Source organism: Caretta caretta, chromosome 7 (genome assembly GCF_965140235.1).
Source record: "Caretta caretta isolate rCarCar2 chromosome 7, rCarCar1.hap1, whole genome shotgun sequence".
Classification (NCBI taxonomy): Eukaryota; Metazoa; Chordata; order Testudines; family Cheloniidae; genus Caretta; species Caretta caretta.
In genome coordinates, this window is record NC_134212.1 from 34,714,649 (window position 1) to 34,735,049 (window position 20,401).

General features: G+C 43.0%; 1 protein-coding gene and 1 long non-coding RNA gene across 2 annotated transcripts in view; one reads left to right on the forward strand and one right to left on the reverse strand.

Moving 5' to 3' along the window:
• PHF2 (PHD finger protein 2) overlaps positions 1–5,035 on the forward strand; it is a 142,603-nt gene extending 137,568 nt beyond the window's left edge. The window contains exon 22 of the mRNA XM_048858016.2: positions 2,902–5,035. Coding sequence (XP_048713973.1) covers positions 2,902–2,990 — 89 coding nt within the window. The 3' untranslated portion in view covers positions 2,991–5,035. The remainder of the gene's footprint in view (positions 1–2,901) is intronic.
• The window catches only part of LOC125640000 (uncharacterized), an 80,245-nt gene that overhangs the window by 24,315 nt on the left and 35,529 nt on the right, over positions 1–20,401 (reverse strand). The window lies entirely within an intron of this gene.

Below are 20,401 nucleotides of genomic sequence, written 5' to 3' on the forward strand. Positions count from 1 at the left end.
CTATGGGCTTAACTTGAAAACATCTGTATCACTAAATGTGCTGTCAGTAACATTTTCTTAACAAGATGTTATTTATTGCAAACTCTGGATCCAGAAAACAAAGCAAACTAAAAGTTAGAAAAAGACACAGGAATTTTTTTAATGCTTGTGGCCGTTGGCACAAACAGCAGCAAAATGAAACGTTTCATTCAATTTACCTCTTAACGTGTTCACATTCTGCCATATGTTAATCTGTTGAAATGAACCGGGTTATAAGGTGAAATCAGAAATAATGCAAAATACAGCAGTCAAGGTGTCCAAGCCTGTTCAAGCTTTGTGCTCGGATGCAGAGCCCGGGGGTCACACAAGGACTCGTGACCGTTACTCCCTGACTGAGTGATCGATCAGTCTGCCAAATAAGCAAATTCTTTACCTCTCTGCGGAAGGAAAGTGAATGAACGGCTCTTTCTGACATCCTTGGGTGCCTGTTTAATAGAAGGAGGCTTTAGGATGCCTTTGTAAGATAGCCACGTGGTGGTTGGTAAAAGAGGGCCTAGAAGGCTGAATTTAATGGGGATTTAAGGGCAGTCCAAAGGAGGCAGCAGTGTTGGGCCATCACTGCTTGCTGGAGATGTCAGAGAGCGCTCAATCCAGTCCAGTGCTGGAGAGAGAAAATATTTTTAAAACAGCAGCATGATTTCCCCTCCCCCTTTCTTTTAAACCACAAAGAAGCTTTTCACTTTCAGTTAAACTCAGTAAAAACAGTACACTCAGGGTCACTGCCTACTTTGAGGCCTTATCCAAAGCCACTGAAATCAATGGAAAGACCCCCATTTATGTTAATGGGCTTGGGTCAGGCCCTTCATGGAGAAATGTGTATAACTATGTGCAAACAGACACAGCTATGCTCCCTTATTTGAGCGTGTATGTATGTTATATACACAAAAATGAGAGCATAGTTTGCATATATCTGTGTGTGTGCGCACGCGCATCAAGGGCCTGATCCAGATGACACACACATTATGAAAAGTAAAGATAAGTGCATTTACTAATGTACTTTTCTGACCAGAAAGTATACAGTTCTTGGCTAGACATGCAACTAAGATCTTGGTTACATTTTTACTGTGGTTTCTTGAGGCAGCAGAAGACGTGTCTAGAGAAAAAAATACTGGGGGCATAAAAACAGCACCTGCAACTTTATACATGAATAGGTTTTAACTGTAACTTCTAACACATGATTTCCATAACCTGACTTCTCGGTGTTGTTTACTTCGATAGCATTTTAAGTGTTCAGAATGCAGATTTGTTCACACTCTGTCAGAGCTATTGTGAAACAGTATAGGATGATTACGTAGGAGAGCACTGTGTCAAGGATACATTTGTACCCACCAACTGCTTTCTCTCCCAGCTGGGTGAACACAAAGGTGACCAAGTTACAGTAGTTTCACTGCTGAAATAGAACAACGGGGTGAGCTAATATTATGCTTATGTACATTTATGAAAGGCAGCAGTATGGTCTGGTGGATCACGTGCTGGACTGGGAGTCAGGGGACGTGACTTGATCTGTCTTCAACTCTACTTCTGGCTCATTGTGGATTTGAGCAAGTCATAATTTATTTGTTCCTCACTTTCCCCATTTGTCAACGTGGAAAATGATATATTTCTGGTTCCAAAACTGCCCAGAAGAAAGGCACAACTATATCCATATTATTAAAGTGTGGAAATACATGGAGATGGTTGAGCCTGATACTGCAGTCTTTGCACAGCTGAATCTCATTCACTTGAGTAAGAGTAAGATCAGAAGCTAGGCTCAGCATAAGCCTGCCTGCCATTTTGCTCGTTCAGAATCACACTACCAAGGCAAGAGTGGATGACCTGGACATAGTACCTGCATTAGTGCATTCTTGTCTGATTGTACATGGATTAAAAAATCCATTTTTGTGTCACTTATATGACAGCCCATAGGGAAGTAGGTTACACAGAAGTGCAAGCAAAATACAAGTACATGACAGTGTGGTGGGCCCTGTATAAAATCATGGATGAAGTTGCTATATTTCCTAGATGTGTCAGAGTGAAGATGGTGAATGTCACAATATGGTCACAGATGAAAAGGGAACAAGTTATACCAATGCTGCTAGCTATTATAGAATTTAATCAAAGCCTTGTAAAACAGAATATATTTTTAAAGAATAAATACAATTAAAATGAACCTCAGTCTTTGAAACTGCACAGTTTTTTTTCTTTAAACTAATGTAGCAAGAGATACAATTACAACCTTTGCAGCTTTTGAACAGTTAAACTGTCTAATCTAGATGATTGATTTTTTTAAAAGCTTCTTTCGTGTGAATGCCTCCATTCCACCACACAAGGGTTGAACACAGTGCTTAGGAACCATCTTAAATTCATTTAAGCCTGGCGAGTGAGTTAGTAAGATTAGTGCAATCTGGCACTGAGTTTTAGACACTTGAAGAGAGCCCCCTATAGAATAAATACATGCATGCTTTCAAATGCATCTCTTGGGTACTTTGGTTCACGAACACAGTTAAACAGGGAATGGTACTTTCAGGATTTTTGTGCTATCTGGGTTTCATTCTTAATGAAACTTGGTTAAAATCCATAGTAAGACAATATAGCGTAGGTTGGGATACGCAGCACAGATTGCAATGTATGGCAATGCTTGGTTTTCTTCCGAGCATTCTGAGGGATGGGTCTCACACACACACCCCATGTTAACTTGAGAATTTGTAGTATACATATCCAAAATGTAGTGACTTCAGGTGGAAATCAGACATCAGTGTGATTGCACCACCTCTGAAGTTAGTGCTTCTGTTTTTGTACCCAGTGAGCCTGCTTTGCTGTTTCTACACAGCTGTGGCTGCTGTTACTTAACATGTTCATTTTTATTTTTTTTTCAATTTTCAGGAAAACGTACAAAAAAGGGCATGGCTACCGCAAAACAGAGGCTTGGGAAGATTTTGAAAATCCATCGGAATGGGAAACTTCTCCTTTAATATTTTGAAAACTGGGACTTGATCAAAGCTCAGTAATTCCTGAGCCAACACTAACTCTTCAGCTCTTGAAGGACTTAAGTAGTATTGTGCATCATCTTAGGGACAATACCAGTTAACTTTTTGCCACCACTTTAATAATTGTTTTTAACTTTCAGCAGTTAAAGTGTACAGAATACTGCTATAAATATTTTTTAATATAGATGTCCTTTCTCAAATTGCTGAGAGTGACTAGTTCGCAAAAAGTTAATGATAATCCAAGAAATTGAGGATCATTCCAATTTTAGGAAAGTATCCCTTTAACTTGTTCATAAGTGGAAACCAGTTGTTTTAACAGAATGAACATCCATTTCAGTTACATTTCACTTAAGAAAAAAAGAGTACTATCTTTAAAGAGGTATCTGGTCAAAGAGCAGGAGATTAAATTTAAAAATTCTGCATTTGTCTAACAAACAATATTAAAAGGTGGGGGACCTTAAATTTGATTGCTGGAGACATTTCCCCATGCTATAGCGAATGCAGAAGGTAGTCTGCATAATGTGAAACTTCATTATCTCACCCTGATCATGATCTAGATGTGTTGGAGGAGCCATTATTGCACTTGAGCACTACTCCATGCCTCTCAGATAGCTGCTGGTTGGACAACACTGGGTGCACGAGGCAGCATTTGTTATGCACAGTGGGAGCTGGTTTACTGCTTGGTTCATAACTGGCTGGAAATTTTAGCTCTATGCCCGAGGGCCAGTTTTTGTAGCTAACTGACACACATGATGGTACAATAGCTTGTGTCAGTATAGAAATCAAAGCACACAAAGATGTGTTGCAGACCTTGCAGTCACTAACTGCAGTACATGAGGTCAAGCTCTGCTTCTTCACATGCAGTTTTTGACGTTTATATCAAAGCACTTCTTATCAGATACACTTACTTTGGGAAGGAGGGCTGCATGCATCCAGGTGTCAGAAAGTGGGAAAGTTTAGCTTATTGACAATTTGACTGGATACTTTTTTGTCTTTTAACTCTTTTAGTGTTTGGTGTAGAGTGCATTATTTTACATTAAACTGCTTGTCTGCATATAAACACTTGAGGGGTTAAATTTGTTTCTCAGGCAATCCCGTATTTTAATTTTTAGATGTGTTTACTAAGGCATATTTTTCATAGAATGTAGCTTGTACATAGCTTTTTAAATAACTTTTTTTATAAAAGTAAAGTATCTTTAGACATTTCTTTCTATAGACTACTTCATTAACATTTATACAAGTCATTGCTGAGTATTATCAGTTGTATTTTAGTTTGGTTTTAAAAGGGTTGGGTGGGGTTTTTTGTTTTTGTTTCACTTTCGGGGGGGGAGGGGCTGGGATTTGGGCGTTGCCTGGAAAACAAGTAAAACTTTGTGCAGCCTTATAAAATGTCTTATACAGAATCAAATAGTACAAAATAATCTATTTAAGACACATTTTGAAGAATAATCTTCAACTTTAATACCAGCTGTTTGTTTTAATTCTTGTATTATGAGGGGATACAGTTATTTTACTAGCACCTTGTGAAGTGTTTGTGTTTTGTGATGATGTAATTTATTAATGTTTGTAGCTTTTTATATTTGTACATTTCTTATGAGCTTTGTTTATATACACACATTACCTGGATGTGATGTCCACGGGAGGGGGGAAAAAAAAAAAAGCAGCTACAGGAAACAACTGAGGCCTTATTAACTAACCTTTATACTATTACAGTGGGACATAGATTCTGAATGCTAGGAGTCTGAGAAAGTTAGTTGAATAGGGCCCCAGATTTATGCAGAGCAGGGTTTTTAAGCTTCCTTAGTATACTGTTCTTGTTGAGCATTTATAGAATATAACCCAGACATCATGCTGTTTTTTTATTATTATTTTCGCAACATGTACATTTCTAACAAAGTTTATTGTGGCTATCTATTACAGTGTTTTATTTACTGATTCATATCAAATGCTCTTGTATTAAGTCCATGAAATCTGAGTAAACTTAGATCAAAGTTTAAAAAAAAGTAAAATATTTCAGGTTTTGTACAGAATCGTGTTTGGTTAATTTATTACGTATTAATTGTTAGGGGCCCAATGATGCGATGTTATACACATGCCATCTTACTGAAATCAATAAGATAGGATGGGACAGATACTACAGAGCAGAATATGGTTCTTTGTTTCATTCTGTTAAGCTATGGTGGCTCCTCATTGGTTAGAGAAGGCAGCCATGACTGGGGTGGAGATAGTCTGAGGAAGGTTCAGACTACTGTAGTGATGAAGAATTTCATAAGGTTGGGAATTCTGCTATCTACAGAAGGCCTCCATCATGCAGACTGCGCCACATGGCTACCCCTCCTCCCCCATGTCTAGCTGGAGCTATATTGAAGTCAGTGGGGTTACATGCTGACACGGAGACTCACTGGCGAGTTCTTATTGCAGGATTGGGATCTACATCTGCAAAATTGGGTTGAAAAATCTCCTTGGACTAGGCTCTCGCCGTACCCAGCCAAGTCTAGGAAGTGCTGACAGTTTGGAAATCAGGGGCTGTTATTTTTCCTGAACCAGTTTACCCATCCGTGCTTGAATCCTGAACTGAAAATACATTTGGTATTTTTAGTTCAACACTGGTATAATCAACCAGAGGCCGAGGTTAAAAAATAATAAATAGAAACATTAAAAAGAGGACAGCTTGGGTGCTCTAACCTCCCGCACAAAATACATGAGATTTGCTTCCAGCAGAGAAATAACTCCATGGAGGATGAGGCAAGGCTGAAAGCAGTGACACAGCAAAGCAGGAAAGCCTTATTTTTCCAATGCGTTTATACCAGGTCTAACAACCCATCTCCCAGCTTCAACTCATGCTGTTTTCTAGCCAGTCTTTTCTGAAGTAGTAATTGGAATCTGTCACCGAGCTCAGTATCATATCCTGTCCCTAGCTGTGTAACCTCCCCCCTTGCCTTCCCTACCTTGCACAAGCTGCTATGTCCTGGTCTTGTGGACTGGGTTAGGAAGCAAGAGTGGGAGAAGAGCTGGTTGCATCAGGTGTACAGACCAGGGGATGGAGGATGGTTTACAGTGGCAGGGAGGAGAGTGGGAATCTCGGATTAAGAAAATTCTCCATTCTGCATTGCCTTTAAGCCTCTCTCACTTCCGTTAGCAGCTCCCTCTAGCAATACCTTAGATATAATCACAGCCACAACATAATTCCTAAATGTTACAGAAAGATTAGCATTTCCATAATTGAATTCATTGTTTTTGCAGTGTTACGGGCCCCATCTGCTGGAGGTGTCAGTGATGGGATTGAGTTGGGTGCAGCTTCTCCATTACAGTTCATTTTTTTTAACAGCATGCCGGCAAAACAAAAATCCCTGCACCTTGACAAATCCAAAATGTGGCACCTCTCAAAAGGTTAAACTATAACCTACTTTACAATTAAAACAGTAAAGAAAACTCTGCACAATTTATACAGGATTTTCACATATGGGCCAAGAGCACTTTCTAAGACTCCATGCCTGAAAAACTAATAAAGGAGCAAAGGGCCTTCCCTTTTCAGTGACAGGGGCAGCTAGCACTGGGTTAAAAAATACAGTGGCTGGAAACAGAAGAGAAGGCGGTGCAGAAGGGAAGGGTGGCATCACGCACGTTACATAATGTGCTGCAAAAAGATACAGAAATAGTTTGACCTGAATTTTTGTCCCTGATTCATCAAGGTACTAAAGCATGTTTGACATGCAGCATGTGAGGAGTCCCACTAAAGTCACCAGCACCACTCAAGCTGTGTTTATGTACCTTGATGAATCAGGCCCTTAAGCAGCACGTGTTGAAGCACATTGCCATTTACTTTAATATGCGGTAGGATAATTTGGAGGCAGCCCTTGAAATTAATATAACATTTTAAAGGCTACAAATAGCCCCTGCTTCTTCAGAGTGAGAAACCTCAATTCCACTGAATGCCATAAAATAGCTTTTTTGGGGGGGAAGGGGTGATGTATTAGTGAGTTTGTTTTGCCATAATGCCTTCATCACCTTCCTATTCAGAGGTGTAAACTACACATAAATTCATCCCATTGACTTCAGTGGCGCTTTATCAGAGAGAAAGCTGGGCCCATGTGTTTTGATGTCAGCGTAGTATATCTTTTAACTTACACATTGGAAGAGCTGTCTTGCTTTAGTAAGTGTTGCACCAAAGTCTTCAAGCACTTTGCTCACATTGATTAAGTGTCACAGTGTAACACCGACAGACCCCGGTCGGGGGCGGGCAGGATCAAACCTGGGACCTCTGGAGCTAAATGCATGAGCCTCTACTGCATGAGCTAAAAGCCATATGGCCCTTAGCTAATCCTGTAGAGCAAACTCATTAATCTCTCTAAGTGGTCTCGCTGCTACTCTGGGACAGAACACCACACCCAGGAGGTGTGTGGGTTACACCAGCACTTCTAGGACAGCAGCATTAGTCCCAATTAACAGCTAGGAAAACTGAGCCTCAGTGGTGGTGTATGATTTTCGAGCACATCCCTCTTAGAGCTGGGACTAGGTCCCCCCCCACACCTCCCTACTCTGTTCTCTCTGAACCCTACTTTCATGCCCAGTGGATTTTGATGAGCTGTGTCTCAATTGCTTTGCGCAGATGTGTTCAGTGTTTGAGGCTAGTAATAAAGCAGAATATTTGCATCAAAGAATTAAATCATTGGAGAACATAGCCTTTGAGCCATCAAGTCCCCCCGCCCCCATTTAAAGTTTTATAACTTGTTTATTTAGTAAAAAGAACAGGAGTACTTGTGGCACCTTAGAGACTAACAAATTTATTTGAGCATAAGCTTTCGTGAGCTACAGCTCACGAATGCATCCAATGAAGTGAGCGTAAGCTCACGAAAACTTATGCTCAAATAAATTTGTTAGTCTCTAAGGTGCCACAAGTACTCCTGTTCTTTCTGCGAATACAGACTAACACAGCTGCTACTTTGAAACCTGTTTATTTAGTCTCGCTTTCAAAGTGTAAATGAAATTGTGCAAGCTATGCCTAGTGGAAATGGCTGTGGGACCACTCCAAAGTTATGAAATGTGTGTATGTAAATTTACCATGTCACACACATCTAACACCATAGTTCAAGTTCAGAAAACTGGCCTTGTTCATAGGACAGGTGGTTTTAAAGCAAGAGCTGCTGTAAGCATGCATGTTTAGTGTTCTGTTAAACCAAGGACTGTAACTAGCCACTAGATGGCACCCTACTTCTTCATTAGAAGGACCGCTTGACTTAGAGTGACCCATTTGATTTAGTATACAAAACCCTGACATGATATTATCATGGTTTAACCTTTTCCAAAACAGGCAGGTGAACATAAAAGGGGGCAGGGGGAGGGAACATATCCCAAACTAGGTATTCCAGCACCAGTGTCCTTATACAACTCTGGCATTGAGTGCACTAATTCCAATGTAAGAGACTCACAGCCACACTCAGCCGGATTCCTTACAGGGACTTGAGCCCAGGTCTCCTATCAGCCTGGTGAGTGCCCAAGTTGCTCAGCTACCACATAGTTTGGGGCAGAGCGCTCACTCAGTTTCCCCAATAGAAGCCGTGACTTAACTATTGGAGTAGGCACTTGACTCTGAGTCTCCTAGCATTTAGGAGACTGTCATAACCACTGGCCTATAGAGTCAGGCTAGCAACAAAGAGCGCATAATGAATATTGAAGTAGTTCTTATAGCATGAAACAGCTTCAACTGGAGAGCTTGAGAAAAAGCCCCATCCCAGACTAGAGTGCTGCCAGGGAAGCCCAGAGACCTGGGGGCAAATCCCTTCTCTAATCAGGCAGCCTGGGATGATCTAATTACTGGGGAGAGGGAAGGGTGTCACTAACAGCACCTGCTCCTTCATTATTAATGAAAAAAGATGACCCTTGCTTTGGTGCCTACGAGCAGGAGAAGCTTCATGGCTGAGCATTCCCAGGAGAGGGAGGTGTTGCCATCCAGCCCAAAGTTAGGTGCCTAACTGCCTTTAAAGGCAACGTTTAAGCTACAACTCTCTCCTCAGCATTTCTTGTTAGCAGGATTAGGCATCGCTCCACTCAGCATGCTGGGGGTGTGACTCTCCCTGTGCCATATATAGGGCACCTTCACAGCTGCCTGTGGCTTCCACAAGGAGGAAGCATGCCTAGCACTAGGCAGTGCAACAACTGAGCTGAAGTTCCCTTTGTGGATCTAGCCCTGGGTGCTCATTTTAAGCTGAACAGAGCTGGAGCTCTCAAATACAACCAGGGTTTCTCAGAGAGAAGGAACTAGAGCTGAAAACACCTGAATTTTAGGGATGGCCAGTTCTGCTCCAAATTGCTAGTTTCACATAAGATTCTTGATACTTATTGACGCCAGCTTGGCAGGAAATAGGGCAAGACCCAGCTTTTTTTTTTTTTTTTTTTTAAGTACTTGGGGCCTGGCAGAGACCAAGATGTCCAAAGGAATGTGACCATTTAGAAAAACCAACAAGTTCTACAACAATGAAAAAATTTAATTTTTCCACTGGGGAAAAGTCTTTATATGGACTGATGCATTCATCCCTGTTCTTAATTCAAATACCACTCCATGGGCTTGACACAGCTTACAATAAAGGAATGAGCAAGGCGGAAATCAAGGGCCATGCGTATGCAGAAGGTCCTGCAGAAATGGAACCTCTACAACCAACACAAACTCCATGGAAGCCATCAAAGGAGTAGATTAAATAAATCAACATGTTGCGATTCAGCAAGGAATTTATTGCATAGTACAAGGAAATGTAAAACCAAAATGATGATAGAGTGGGAGAAATGACAAAATGTGCCAATCTGTTTGACTAAAAGTATTCTATAACTTGGAACATGTGCGCACCTTAAATCCCGGCAGGAACAGCAAAAGGCTTGTTGGCAAGTGTAAAGCCCATTCAGAGAGAAGAATTCGTAGGGAAAAATACTAGACAAAAACACTAGACCACCCGTTATCACCAGTGACGGCTCAATTAGGCTGTGATTCAGCCACATACTTCAGACCATGTTAAACTATAAGCAGCTAAGACCATGGACTTCAGTGGGACTACTCCGGAACTTAAATGTAAGCACATGCTGAAGTGCGTCACCGACTCGAGGCCCTACAAGAAATTGCCACAGGAGGTTCATGCTAGTCTCATGGTAATACAGATCCTGACTCCAAGGGCACACAACCTAAACTTGTGACGAACAAAGATTGCTAAAGCATTGCCCAGATAACAGCCCCTTCCCTCCTACCTTCTCCCAACTTGGAGTACAAAGTACATGCCACAACTGGAATGAAGTCAAGAGTGAAGTATGTCAACTACGACCAGGGGGTGAAAGTAATATTAAATTCTTACCGGTACGTGGGCCAGCTGCAGCCCCCGGAAGGGGCAGGGCCTCGGGTGGAAGGGGTGGGTCAGCCTCCCCCAGCCAGCCCATCCACGCCGCATGGTCCCTGGCAGTGATTTAAAAGGGCCCGGGGCTCCCGGCCGCCCAGGGGCAGCTGCCCATTTTGCCCCCCCCCCCGTCGGTAGCCTGAGGGAGGCAAAAGGGGCAATGATGTTAAAGTGCTTCGGCAGCGCTTTAACATGGGCTGAGTATGGGCCGGTACCGGCTTCCTACCGGTACCCCCGTACCCACCCGTACCGGCCCACTTTCACTCCTGACTACAACGCACTGGATCTGGCCCATCTGCATGTGGAATGGAACAGCAAGAAGTACCAGCCTTCCCTTCCACGCACCTCCGGGAAGTAGGCTATCCCACAGAGGCCTATATTTCTCTCTGAGAAGAGCCAGATGGAGAAACTACTACTGCATAAGGCAAAAATTGCTACATCTGCCAGTTGGGCGTGTGCACCTCCCTTTACTATTCTGCTTCACATGGCAGCATTGGCCAAAACCAACCTCTTAATGGTTTTCCTAACCCTTGTGGCCAAGCCTGGTCAAAAGTTAAGTACTACACCTACTCTTTGTGGTTTCTAGGGGTGAATCCCTTTATTTGTTTGATGCAGTATCCTTAGCCATGGCCCCTTGGGCCACTAAGTTTGCAAGAAACAGCCCTCGTTCTAACTAACAGTATAAGCCATGCATAGAATTTGTCTGTGGTTTTCACCAGTATACATAAATTGGACTATGACACAGCAGTCAGATGAAGTGCTAGGATCTCAGCATGGTACAACAGCCTTTAATTGTGACAATTAGACTAGGAGTAAGTGAGCACATGCCTTTACCTTGGCACAATATGTGAAAGAGAACGCATCTCCCCGAGCCAGGGCATGGTTAGAATGCATTGGCTAGGTTTCCTTTCAGAAATTCACATAAGCGTGAGCCCAAAGGGGCCTCCCTGCGCTGCAGGCATGTGCAGAATGTACAGGAGGGTTCTCTTGGCTCTGTGGAGATAGACTGAATTTATTTTTACAAACATTAAGGGTTAGCTTCATTTATGTGCTGCCAGCAGGCTTGGCGTAGGATCTGAGCATTGCTTCAAGACTTATTTGCTTACTTAGATTAGCCTAAATGAGTGATCTTCATCTTCTCCAGGGAATCCTATTCAACGGTCTCCTAGTCAATAGAAGTGACTAGTTCTATATTGAAAGCTACAATGTTTTCCCCCACATTCACTGTAGCCAAGAGTCATTACAACTTAGTGTTGGAAGCTGTTCATTCTGAGGGCTGGTGCACACTGAAAACTGACACTGGCATAATGTTGTTGCTCAGGGGTGTGAAAAATCTACACCCCCTACGAGACGTAGCCATGTCGACCTAGCCCCCAGGTAGACAGTGCTAGGTTGACGGGAGAATTATTCTTTTGACCTAGCTACTGCTGCTCAGGCAGATGGATTAACTACAGTGACAGGAGCAGGGAGTGTCTACACCGCAGCATTTTCAGGACGGATATACCCTGAGTTTCAAATGCTAGAAGCTGCAAAGTCCCAACTCTCATTTCTGCATGGTGCCTTCCAAATGACTGAGAGCCGTCAAATGGGAAGGTTAGGGCTCTGAGCGCCGTCAAATGGGTAGTGTGATGGGGTTGGGACTCACCACCGCAGCGCCTCCTGTTGGTATCTCTGGGAATTAGCTCAGTCCATGTGGAGCACCCTCCGCTGGTGGTGGTGTCCCATCCGTCTCTCGCCCTGCTGGCATCTGGACCAGCGTTGCTCCCAGCTCACGGCGTGCTCTTCAGGACACTGCCCTGTGGCAGTGCCCCCAAGTCCATATTCGCCCCCTTCCAGGGGGTCGGGGGGCAGCTAACAGCAGTCTTTCCAGTTCGCTCCTGCTGCAGTGGCCAGCCACAACCCCTTGAGTTTAACCCCTCTGTTCAAGGGCTGGTTGCAGTCTGTCACAGCCACTCTTCCACAGCCAGGCGCTGTACAAGGAGGAAGGGGGGGACCCAAGCCCGCCCACTACTCTGGGTCCCGACCCAGGGACCCTCTAGTGGCAGCCTCCCTGCCCTCCTTCTCTCCCCTTGTCTAACTGTCCCTGGGCCACTTCCTCTCTGGGCCCTTTCTATCAGGGCCCGCAGTCTGGCAAGTATTGGGCCAGAACCCTTCTATGCTCCCCCGAGCCTGCCCAGCACTGCTCTGTCTGAGGTGCTTGTTTCCAGCTCAGGAAACAGACCTCTCTCCCCCCCCCCCCCCCACTGAAGGTCTAGGACAGACTGCCTGCTCCCTTCCTGGGCAGCCTTTATATAGGGCCTAGTCCAGCCCTGATTGACTGGCTGTAATACTGGCCCTGATTGGCTCTCTAACAGGCCCTCAAATGGGGAGGTTAAGGCTTCAAGTACATCTCAGGACTGGGCCACAATTAAGTATTTTGGCTGCAGTTTTCAAAAATGACCAAGGCCCAATCCCAGACTTCAGTGAGTGCTTAAATACCTTTGAGGTTCTGGGCCTAAGCGATCTTGGGTGCTTCAAGATGCCCATCTGAAGCCCTATTAACTGATTTCCAGCAAGTGCTGAGCTCCTGCCCTCTGAAAATGAAGACCCTCGATGGTGGCTCAGATCAGGCACCAAATTATTACTTTTGCCACTTCTGAAAGTTTAGACCTTTGCATTTTTGCTTAGTCACTGTGCTACAGGTAGGAAAGAATGAAGCAATTGGAATAAATCGAGACCCACACACAAACCTTCAGTTAGATCTAGAAAGGAACCAGAACTGAAACTTCCCTAAGGTTTTAAAAAAGTTGAATCAACTCCCCCCCACACCCTTTATGTTATTTCTACTGGGCTATTCTGCACTTCAGGGTTTGGCCCAGATGCAAAGCTATGAGCAAGGTTGTTCCATCAGCATTTCCAGGCCAACTAGAAACAGGAAGGATCAGAAATCTTACCAGATTCACAGTCTTGTTCTGGGAAAAGGTCACATAAGGAACTGATTTTTGGATGCTTATCTAAATCGAACCTCCGAACCCTCTCAGTGCTTCCCCATCACTTTTTATTGTGTAGGCGGCTTTCTAGATTTCACAGTTAGAATAAAAATGTCATTTACTGAAAAACTGACCAATGTACATACAGGTATTTTACTTCTGCCACATTTTCGTTCTAGGTTTAGGCTCTTGTTCCAGGATTTAGGCTGCATTATTAGTAGGTGAGAAGGATGGGCCGGTGCCCTAGCCTAGATCAGAGATCTTGGTTCAATTCCCTGCACTGCCACAGACTTCCTGTGTGACCTTGGGCAAGTCATGTAAGGCATATCTATGCTGAGTTTTAAAACCCACAGCAGTGAGTCTCAGAGCCCAGGTCTACAGACTTGGTCTGTGGTGCTAAAAACAGCTGTGTGGACATTGTGGCTCGGGCTCTGAAGGCCTACATGGCTGGTTTTGGTGCTGTAATATGAGCCCGAGTCTCTGGACCCGGCTCTGAGGCTTGCTGCTGTGGGTTTTAAAATGCAGTGTAGACATACCCTTTGCCTCTCTGTGCCTCAGTTCCCTGCCTATAAAACAAGGCTAATAATACTTCCTTCAAATGCAGGGGGGTTGTGAGGATAAATCCATTAAAGATTGTGACACGCTTTGAGATCTACTGATAAAAGCGCTATATAAAAGCTAGATATTATTATCATGGATTTTTAAAAAAAAACTTTTTATTAAGGCAAAGTTACAAGAAAACATCATACTACCTCATATATTATTTATCACCACTTATTTTGGATCAGGTTAATATTCAAAGAACCTGGTTGGGGAGCCCTCCCCCAAATACATTAAAAAGGGTGACCATATTTCTAAATAGTGATCCTGGTTTTTGGTGCTTCTCTTGTGTACATGTAACCCACACACCTCCTGGGTGCGGTGTTCTGTCCCATCTAGTGGCACCGAGACCACTTAGAGAGAGAGATTAATGAGTTTGCTCTACAGCGTTCACTACCAGCCAGTTGACTTTTAGCTCATGCACTAAGTTCCAGAGGTCCCAGGTTCGATCCCGCTCACCGACAACCAGGGTCGGTCAGCGTTACATATATGCTTGGTGTGAAAGCTCTTACTTTACCAAGACAGTCCATATTAATTTTTCATTCTGGATAGGATATATTTGTAGACAAAATATCAGTGAGACAACACATGGCCTGGAAACACCTATTTGTTTCATTAGTTCACATTGCAAAATGTACCTGCTAATGGGTCAAACCTGCAAATGGACCAAAAGCAATTTACAAGCTGCAGCTCTGTAGTAGTGGGACAAAGACAGCAAGAGACCCTGCGCATGGGAACGCCACACAGACCAGGCAGTGCGTCTGCAGAGGGAGACTTCGGCAGGTTGGGCCACATCAGTGACGTGGGGGATGGTCCTAATCACAGCAAGGAACCACTCAGCCACAAATCTAAGGGCACTGCACCCACTACCCATACCCACCAGTAACTGGATACAGCCCAATTGAGTTTCTGCCGTGGCCCTCTTTCTAGTTAAGAGTTATAATTAATTCTCCCTCACTGACTCCCTTTTTGTTCAGAAGGCCAAAGCCTTTTTACTTGGGCTTTACTCACAGTCTTGGTACTGGGCCCATTATTAATTCACTTCCATATAGTTAGCTGCCGTTTCACCAGTGTCTCTCTAAAACATACCAAGTTGGTGCCATGCAAGCCGTCTGTCATAAAACGGCCTGTTTGCTGTCATTATGTGCGTAGCTTTGTTGCTGATTCAGAAGTTACTGCTACTATTTCCTCTGAAGAGCAGAGATTAGCATGTAGTCAAAAAAACCGACAACCACCCCACCACAAAAACAACCCACCAACTGCTGTAGATCCTACACTAAAAACAGGAAATTGAAGGAATGTTCTCATCTTGCTAGATGGAGATTTGAGCCTGCAACACCCCTGGGTGTTCGAGGTGATGCCATCAAAGCTTGTAGGCCAGAATTTTGTCTGCTTTGGTTTGGTGGCATGTGCTTTTCATGCCGTGCTCTGTTCGCTGAAGGCAGAACTCTTGTACATGCACGAAACCTGCCCACATTCGAGGAAGCACAACACATGTGCTTGTGTATAAACCTTCCACCCTGGAATTGTTATTGTAGGGTCCCTCAGCAGACTGATTTGTTTACTTATTTATAGGGCAACCCTAGTTTGGCAAAAAATTTCATGAGGTGAGAATTTTAAATTTTTATTTATTTATTTATTTATTTTAAGACAGCAAGTTAAATTTTGGACCTTTCAAACTTAATAAGTCCCCTTTAAAAGGAGTTTCACACAAAATATAAGAACATATGTGCAGAAGTTCCTGAATAATGAGATGAGACTGCAGCGCTTCTCATTTTAAAAAGTAAGTTGTAAATTGTGTAGGTTCTGGATAATCTCTTGTTTGTGAATGATCATTTTAAATGTTTACAAATAGTTTCATTTTGGGGAAATTAATGAAGCAATCTTATCAGGTTGTAAAAAGCAAGAGAAGATATAGTGCCATATTGTCAGCTGGAGTCAGGAAGAGGCCAAGTATGGCTCCCTCAAGAGCTCGTTAGGGACCTGAAAATCAAAAAGTACTCCCACAAAAAGTGGAAACATGGATGAATTGCTAAGGCACAAAATGAGTTACACCTAACAAGGGACATAAGAGGCAATAGGAAGAGGTTCTTTAAATATATTAGGAGCAAGAGAATAACACTGGACATGATTAGTCTTGAGACAAGAAGACTGAGGAAGACCTGATAGTCTTCAAATATGTTAAGGATGTTAGAAAGAGGACAGTGATTAATTAGTTCTCTATGTCCACTGAAGGGAGGTGAAAAAGTAATGGGCTTAATCTGCAGCAAGGGAGATTTAGATTAGACACAAGGAAAATCTTTCTGACTCTAAGGGGAGCTCAACTCTGGAACAGACTTCCAAGGGAGGCTGTGGAATTCCCGTCCTTGGAGATTTTTAAGAACAGTTTGGACAAACACTTGTCAGGGATGGTCTAGGTATGCTTGGTCCTGCCTCAGTGCAGGAAGCTGGACTTGACCACCTCTTGAGGTCCCTTCCACACCTACATTTCTATGAACTGGTGTGGTTCCACTGAAGTCAATGCTGCTACACTGATTCACATCAGCTGAGAATTGGCTAATGCTCTTTGTGTATATGTACTAATGCTCTTGAGCAATTTACAGAGGTCACTGAGGTTCACAGAAGTCCTGCCTTTACTGCACATCTGAAGCAATAACAGTCCTGAAATGATAATGCAGATCAGATGTCACACATTGCTCCATTCTGTTTCAAGAAAACAGGTAGATTCTCTGCATGATAGCTAAGATTCCAGTGTGATACTGGACAGAAATAATTATATGCACGCTACTGACGATGACGACGATATACTTGGGCTCACAACAGAACAGTTGCTATCTGTTTACCAATATTCAGAAAAGAAAAGCTCTGGGTTCATTCTAGAAAAGCAGAGCATTACCTCTGGCAGTAGATATCTGTCATGGAGTTACCATAGAAGAAAGGGATTGGAGAGTGTACTAGACTGTACAGTACTTATTTATAGAGACAAAGATTCACAGTCCTTCATCAGTGAAAATTCTCCTTGTCATTAGAAGTTTTTCCTGCTTAAAGACTGCAGGACTTTGAAGATCTCAGGTGAAAAAGAATAAGCAACAAGAAATCCAATATCACAGAAGAAAAAGCACACACAAAATTCTAAGTGAGTGTACGAGCTACACAGAGAGGCCATCTAGTCTGCACAAGAGCTAAATACCAAACTGTCCACATTCCAGGAGTCTTCCCCTATCCCATACACACTGTACCTGCCTGTAGCCTGTCATGTGAGGACTTTTCCCAACAGGGGAGTTATGGGATTTAGGACCTGATGCAGCATGGTGCTGTGCCCCTTCAAGTCTGTGGGTGTTCAGAATGTGCAGCATCTCTCAGGAAATACGCAGCATCTTGCAGGATTGGGCCTCTTACTGAATCTCTCAGTCATATGATATTAAAGCAATAATATCAGGTAGGAGACACAGGGGAATAATAAAACAAAGTGGCAGGTCAGTTAATGGAGATTATTCGTCCATTTTTTCCATTTTTGGCAGCACTTAAAGCATTGTGTAAATGTTAACTAATTCTCCTCTCTGATTGGAACAATAAATCTCTGTTGCATATTCTGTCTGTATAGTTCTCTTGAATGGAACTCCCAATAAGGTCAATATACAGTTTCTGTGTATATATAATTTTCATATATAACCATATATATAAATAAATATTGACAGAGAGAGAGAGAGGCAGCCACAGATAGCACCTGATTTAGGGACAGCTGAGTTTCAAATTTCATAGTATACCACATGACCTTTTTAAGTTGCTCAAACTAATTCATTTCAGGGTAAAATTTTGCATGTTTGGCCAAATCCTAAAGGTGATTAAAAAAAAAAAAAAAAAGCAAAAGCACAATGCTTTGCACAATATGGGTTGAATCATTTATGCAAGCAGATCAGATGAACATTTCCTTTCCCATGTTCCATTCAAACATTTTACATTAAGCTATTACACATAAATGCCTGAAAGATAGAAATTTCAAGTTTGGCTTGTTTTAGACTTCAAGCCAAGTTTGAAGACCATCATTTCAGTATTTTTAAAGTTCTGAATATATGAATTAACTATTTTTCTGAAAACATTTGAATTTTTCCATTTTAAATTAAGGACGACTCTGGTACTGGCAATGTGACACTTCTAATAGCAAGAACCAAAGCTGTTTGGCTAGGACCTATGATATAAAGAAAAAAGAAAATATAGAAAGGTTGGGGGAAGAGACCCAGAAGAAATGAACAAAGAAATGCAAAAGGTTATTCATCAAGAGGAGCTTACAAACTCTGCTAGCTTTGGCCTGGAGGTATCTGAAAGTCATTAGGCTTCACAACTTTACCACTGAGACAATACTACAGTATTTTAGCTAGAGCTATCTACTCTAAGATCTGCAGCGGTGGGTCTGTAGAAGATATGCACAGGAGAGGGCTGCTACAGAATAGGCATGATGGTGACCTAGCACTGCAATATAGCATAGCTGAATATTTCTGGTTCAAGACATTTATACAAACTCCACTGGCAAAGCTAGCAGGCCTTATCAGAGCCTCAAGTTAAATGCTTCTATTTGTCCTTTTTTTTTCTCCTTCATAAAAAACAGTGTGGAAATGTAATGCAAAAGTCTTATTTACTTAAGGCTGGCAAATTTAGGGATGAAAAATGAAGCAACCAAAAGTCAGAAAATTCCTGGAGTTAAAATTGTTCCCAAAGCATCGGCACATTGCAGATATATATTAATTCTGAATCCTGTTTTACTGAAGGCAAAATAGCATTATTGTTGGGTGCAGCCTGGACTTTTTAAGTGTTTGATTTTTCAACCTCAGAGAGAAACACACAAAAGAACTAGAGGCCTATTTATTTGCACTGTATTCAGATATTAGTCAAATCCATTGAAACCCTTCTGCCAGGTGGAGCCAGCAGCAACAAGGGCTGGGTTGAGTATCTAGGGGTTCCTTTTCAACAAGACATCACAAAAGCAGCTCGAGCCCCACCCAGTGACCTGGGACAATTACACACCACTCCCTGGGCACCTCTAAGAGGCAATATTTCCCCTCTCACAAGCACAGAGGCTGAATGCAGCAAAAACTTTTAATAAAAGGAGGGAAGTAACTCAGCATTAATTTGGGAAAACACCACAACTAGGGTTCATAAACATAAACCATGAGCAACAGACCCACCCCCAAGTAAGTTGGGCAGTGTCCTTTTCCCCTCAGGGTCTTAAGTCCAGGAACCCAAAAGTCCCTTTAACGTGCCCATCCCTTCTCTGCACCCCACTCACAGTTGCTGTCCTGGGCGAGTACAGCCCCAGAGTTCAGAGGTTTAGCCACAGATTCACCACCTACCCTGTGTGGAAGGTTGTGTTTGTGTGGGGGGGGGAACGGACAGTAAGAAGGCACCTTACATGCTCCTCTGCTCGGGCACTCACTTGTCACCCCTATGGCTGATAGTTGCGCTTCTCAGCGGGGCTCTGTTCTGGCCCCCTCCACCAGCCAACCTGCTGGCTGCTTGCCATGCCTCTCTGCCAACTTACTAAGATGTCTTCAGGGCCCCCCACTTAACACAGCTTTCAGTGATTTCAGCTGTTAGTAGGGAAGCCTCACTTCTGTTGTACGCTAGGCAGCCTCTTACATAGAGACACTGTCCCAAAGTAGGTCTAATGATTAAACCTAGGTATCAGGGATTTCAGCTCTGCTGCATATATCAATGGAGAAAAGAAAAGTCAAATAATGTCTAGAACCCTTAAACATTGCCCATACCACTAGACACAAACATCTACCTCCACCCTCTCTCAACTCATTGGGCTTTGGAACCCATGTCCCCTGCCTAGCAAGTGCCATTCAGTTGAGGATGAGTCCCTCCACTGAGGTATGCCAGATACAGTTCTGCTGCCCTCGGTTCACACAACAAGGATAACAACACTTTATTACTACTGCCCCAATAACAAGGAGATTGGGGATCCAACACCAGCCACAAGTGATCATTTGGGAAAGCAATCCCAACATGCTGAGCACGTAGGCAGGGTGGGTGTGTCCATGCAAACGAGATCAACTCCTGAAGTCTTTTTCCACAGCTCATCACTAGATGTCAGGGGAGAGTTCATTCAGACTCTGCTTACACCATGAACATATATTTACAGCAAATATAACAGTTCTTGCTCTTTGCCCCTCTGGGAGGTCACATCACCAGGTACCAGCAGCCCTCCTGCTCAGGGCATGACCAAGATGGTAATGGCACTTCTCCCCATAGCAGAGGCATGAGAATAAACAGGAGCAAAGATATGGCCAGTCTCTGTCACATGAAATTAACTCATGTTACAGTGCAGGTAAGTGAATCAGCTCCCAGAGTTTCCATAACCCTTGGAGGTAGGAGTCTGTCACCTCCTGTATCCAAGAGGTGTGAGAAAGACAATGCACAGCCAAGCTATCCTAGCACCATCAGCACATGA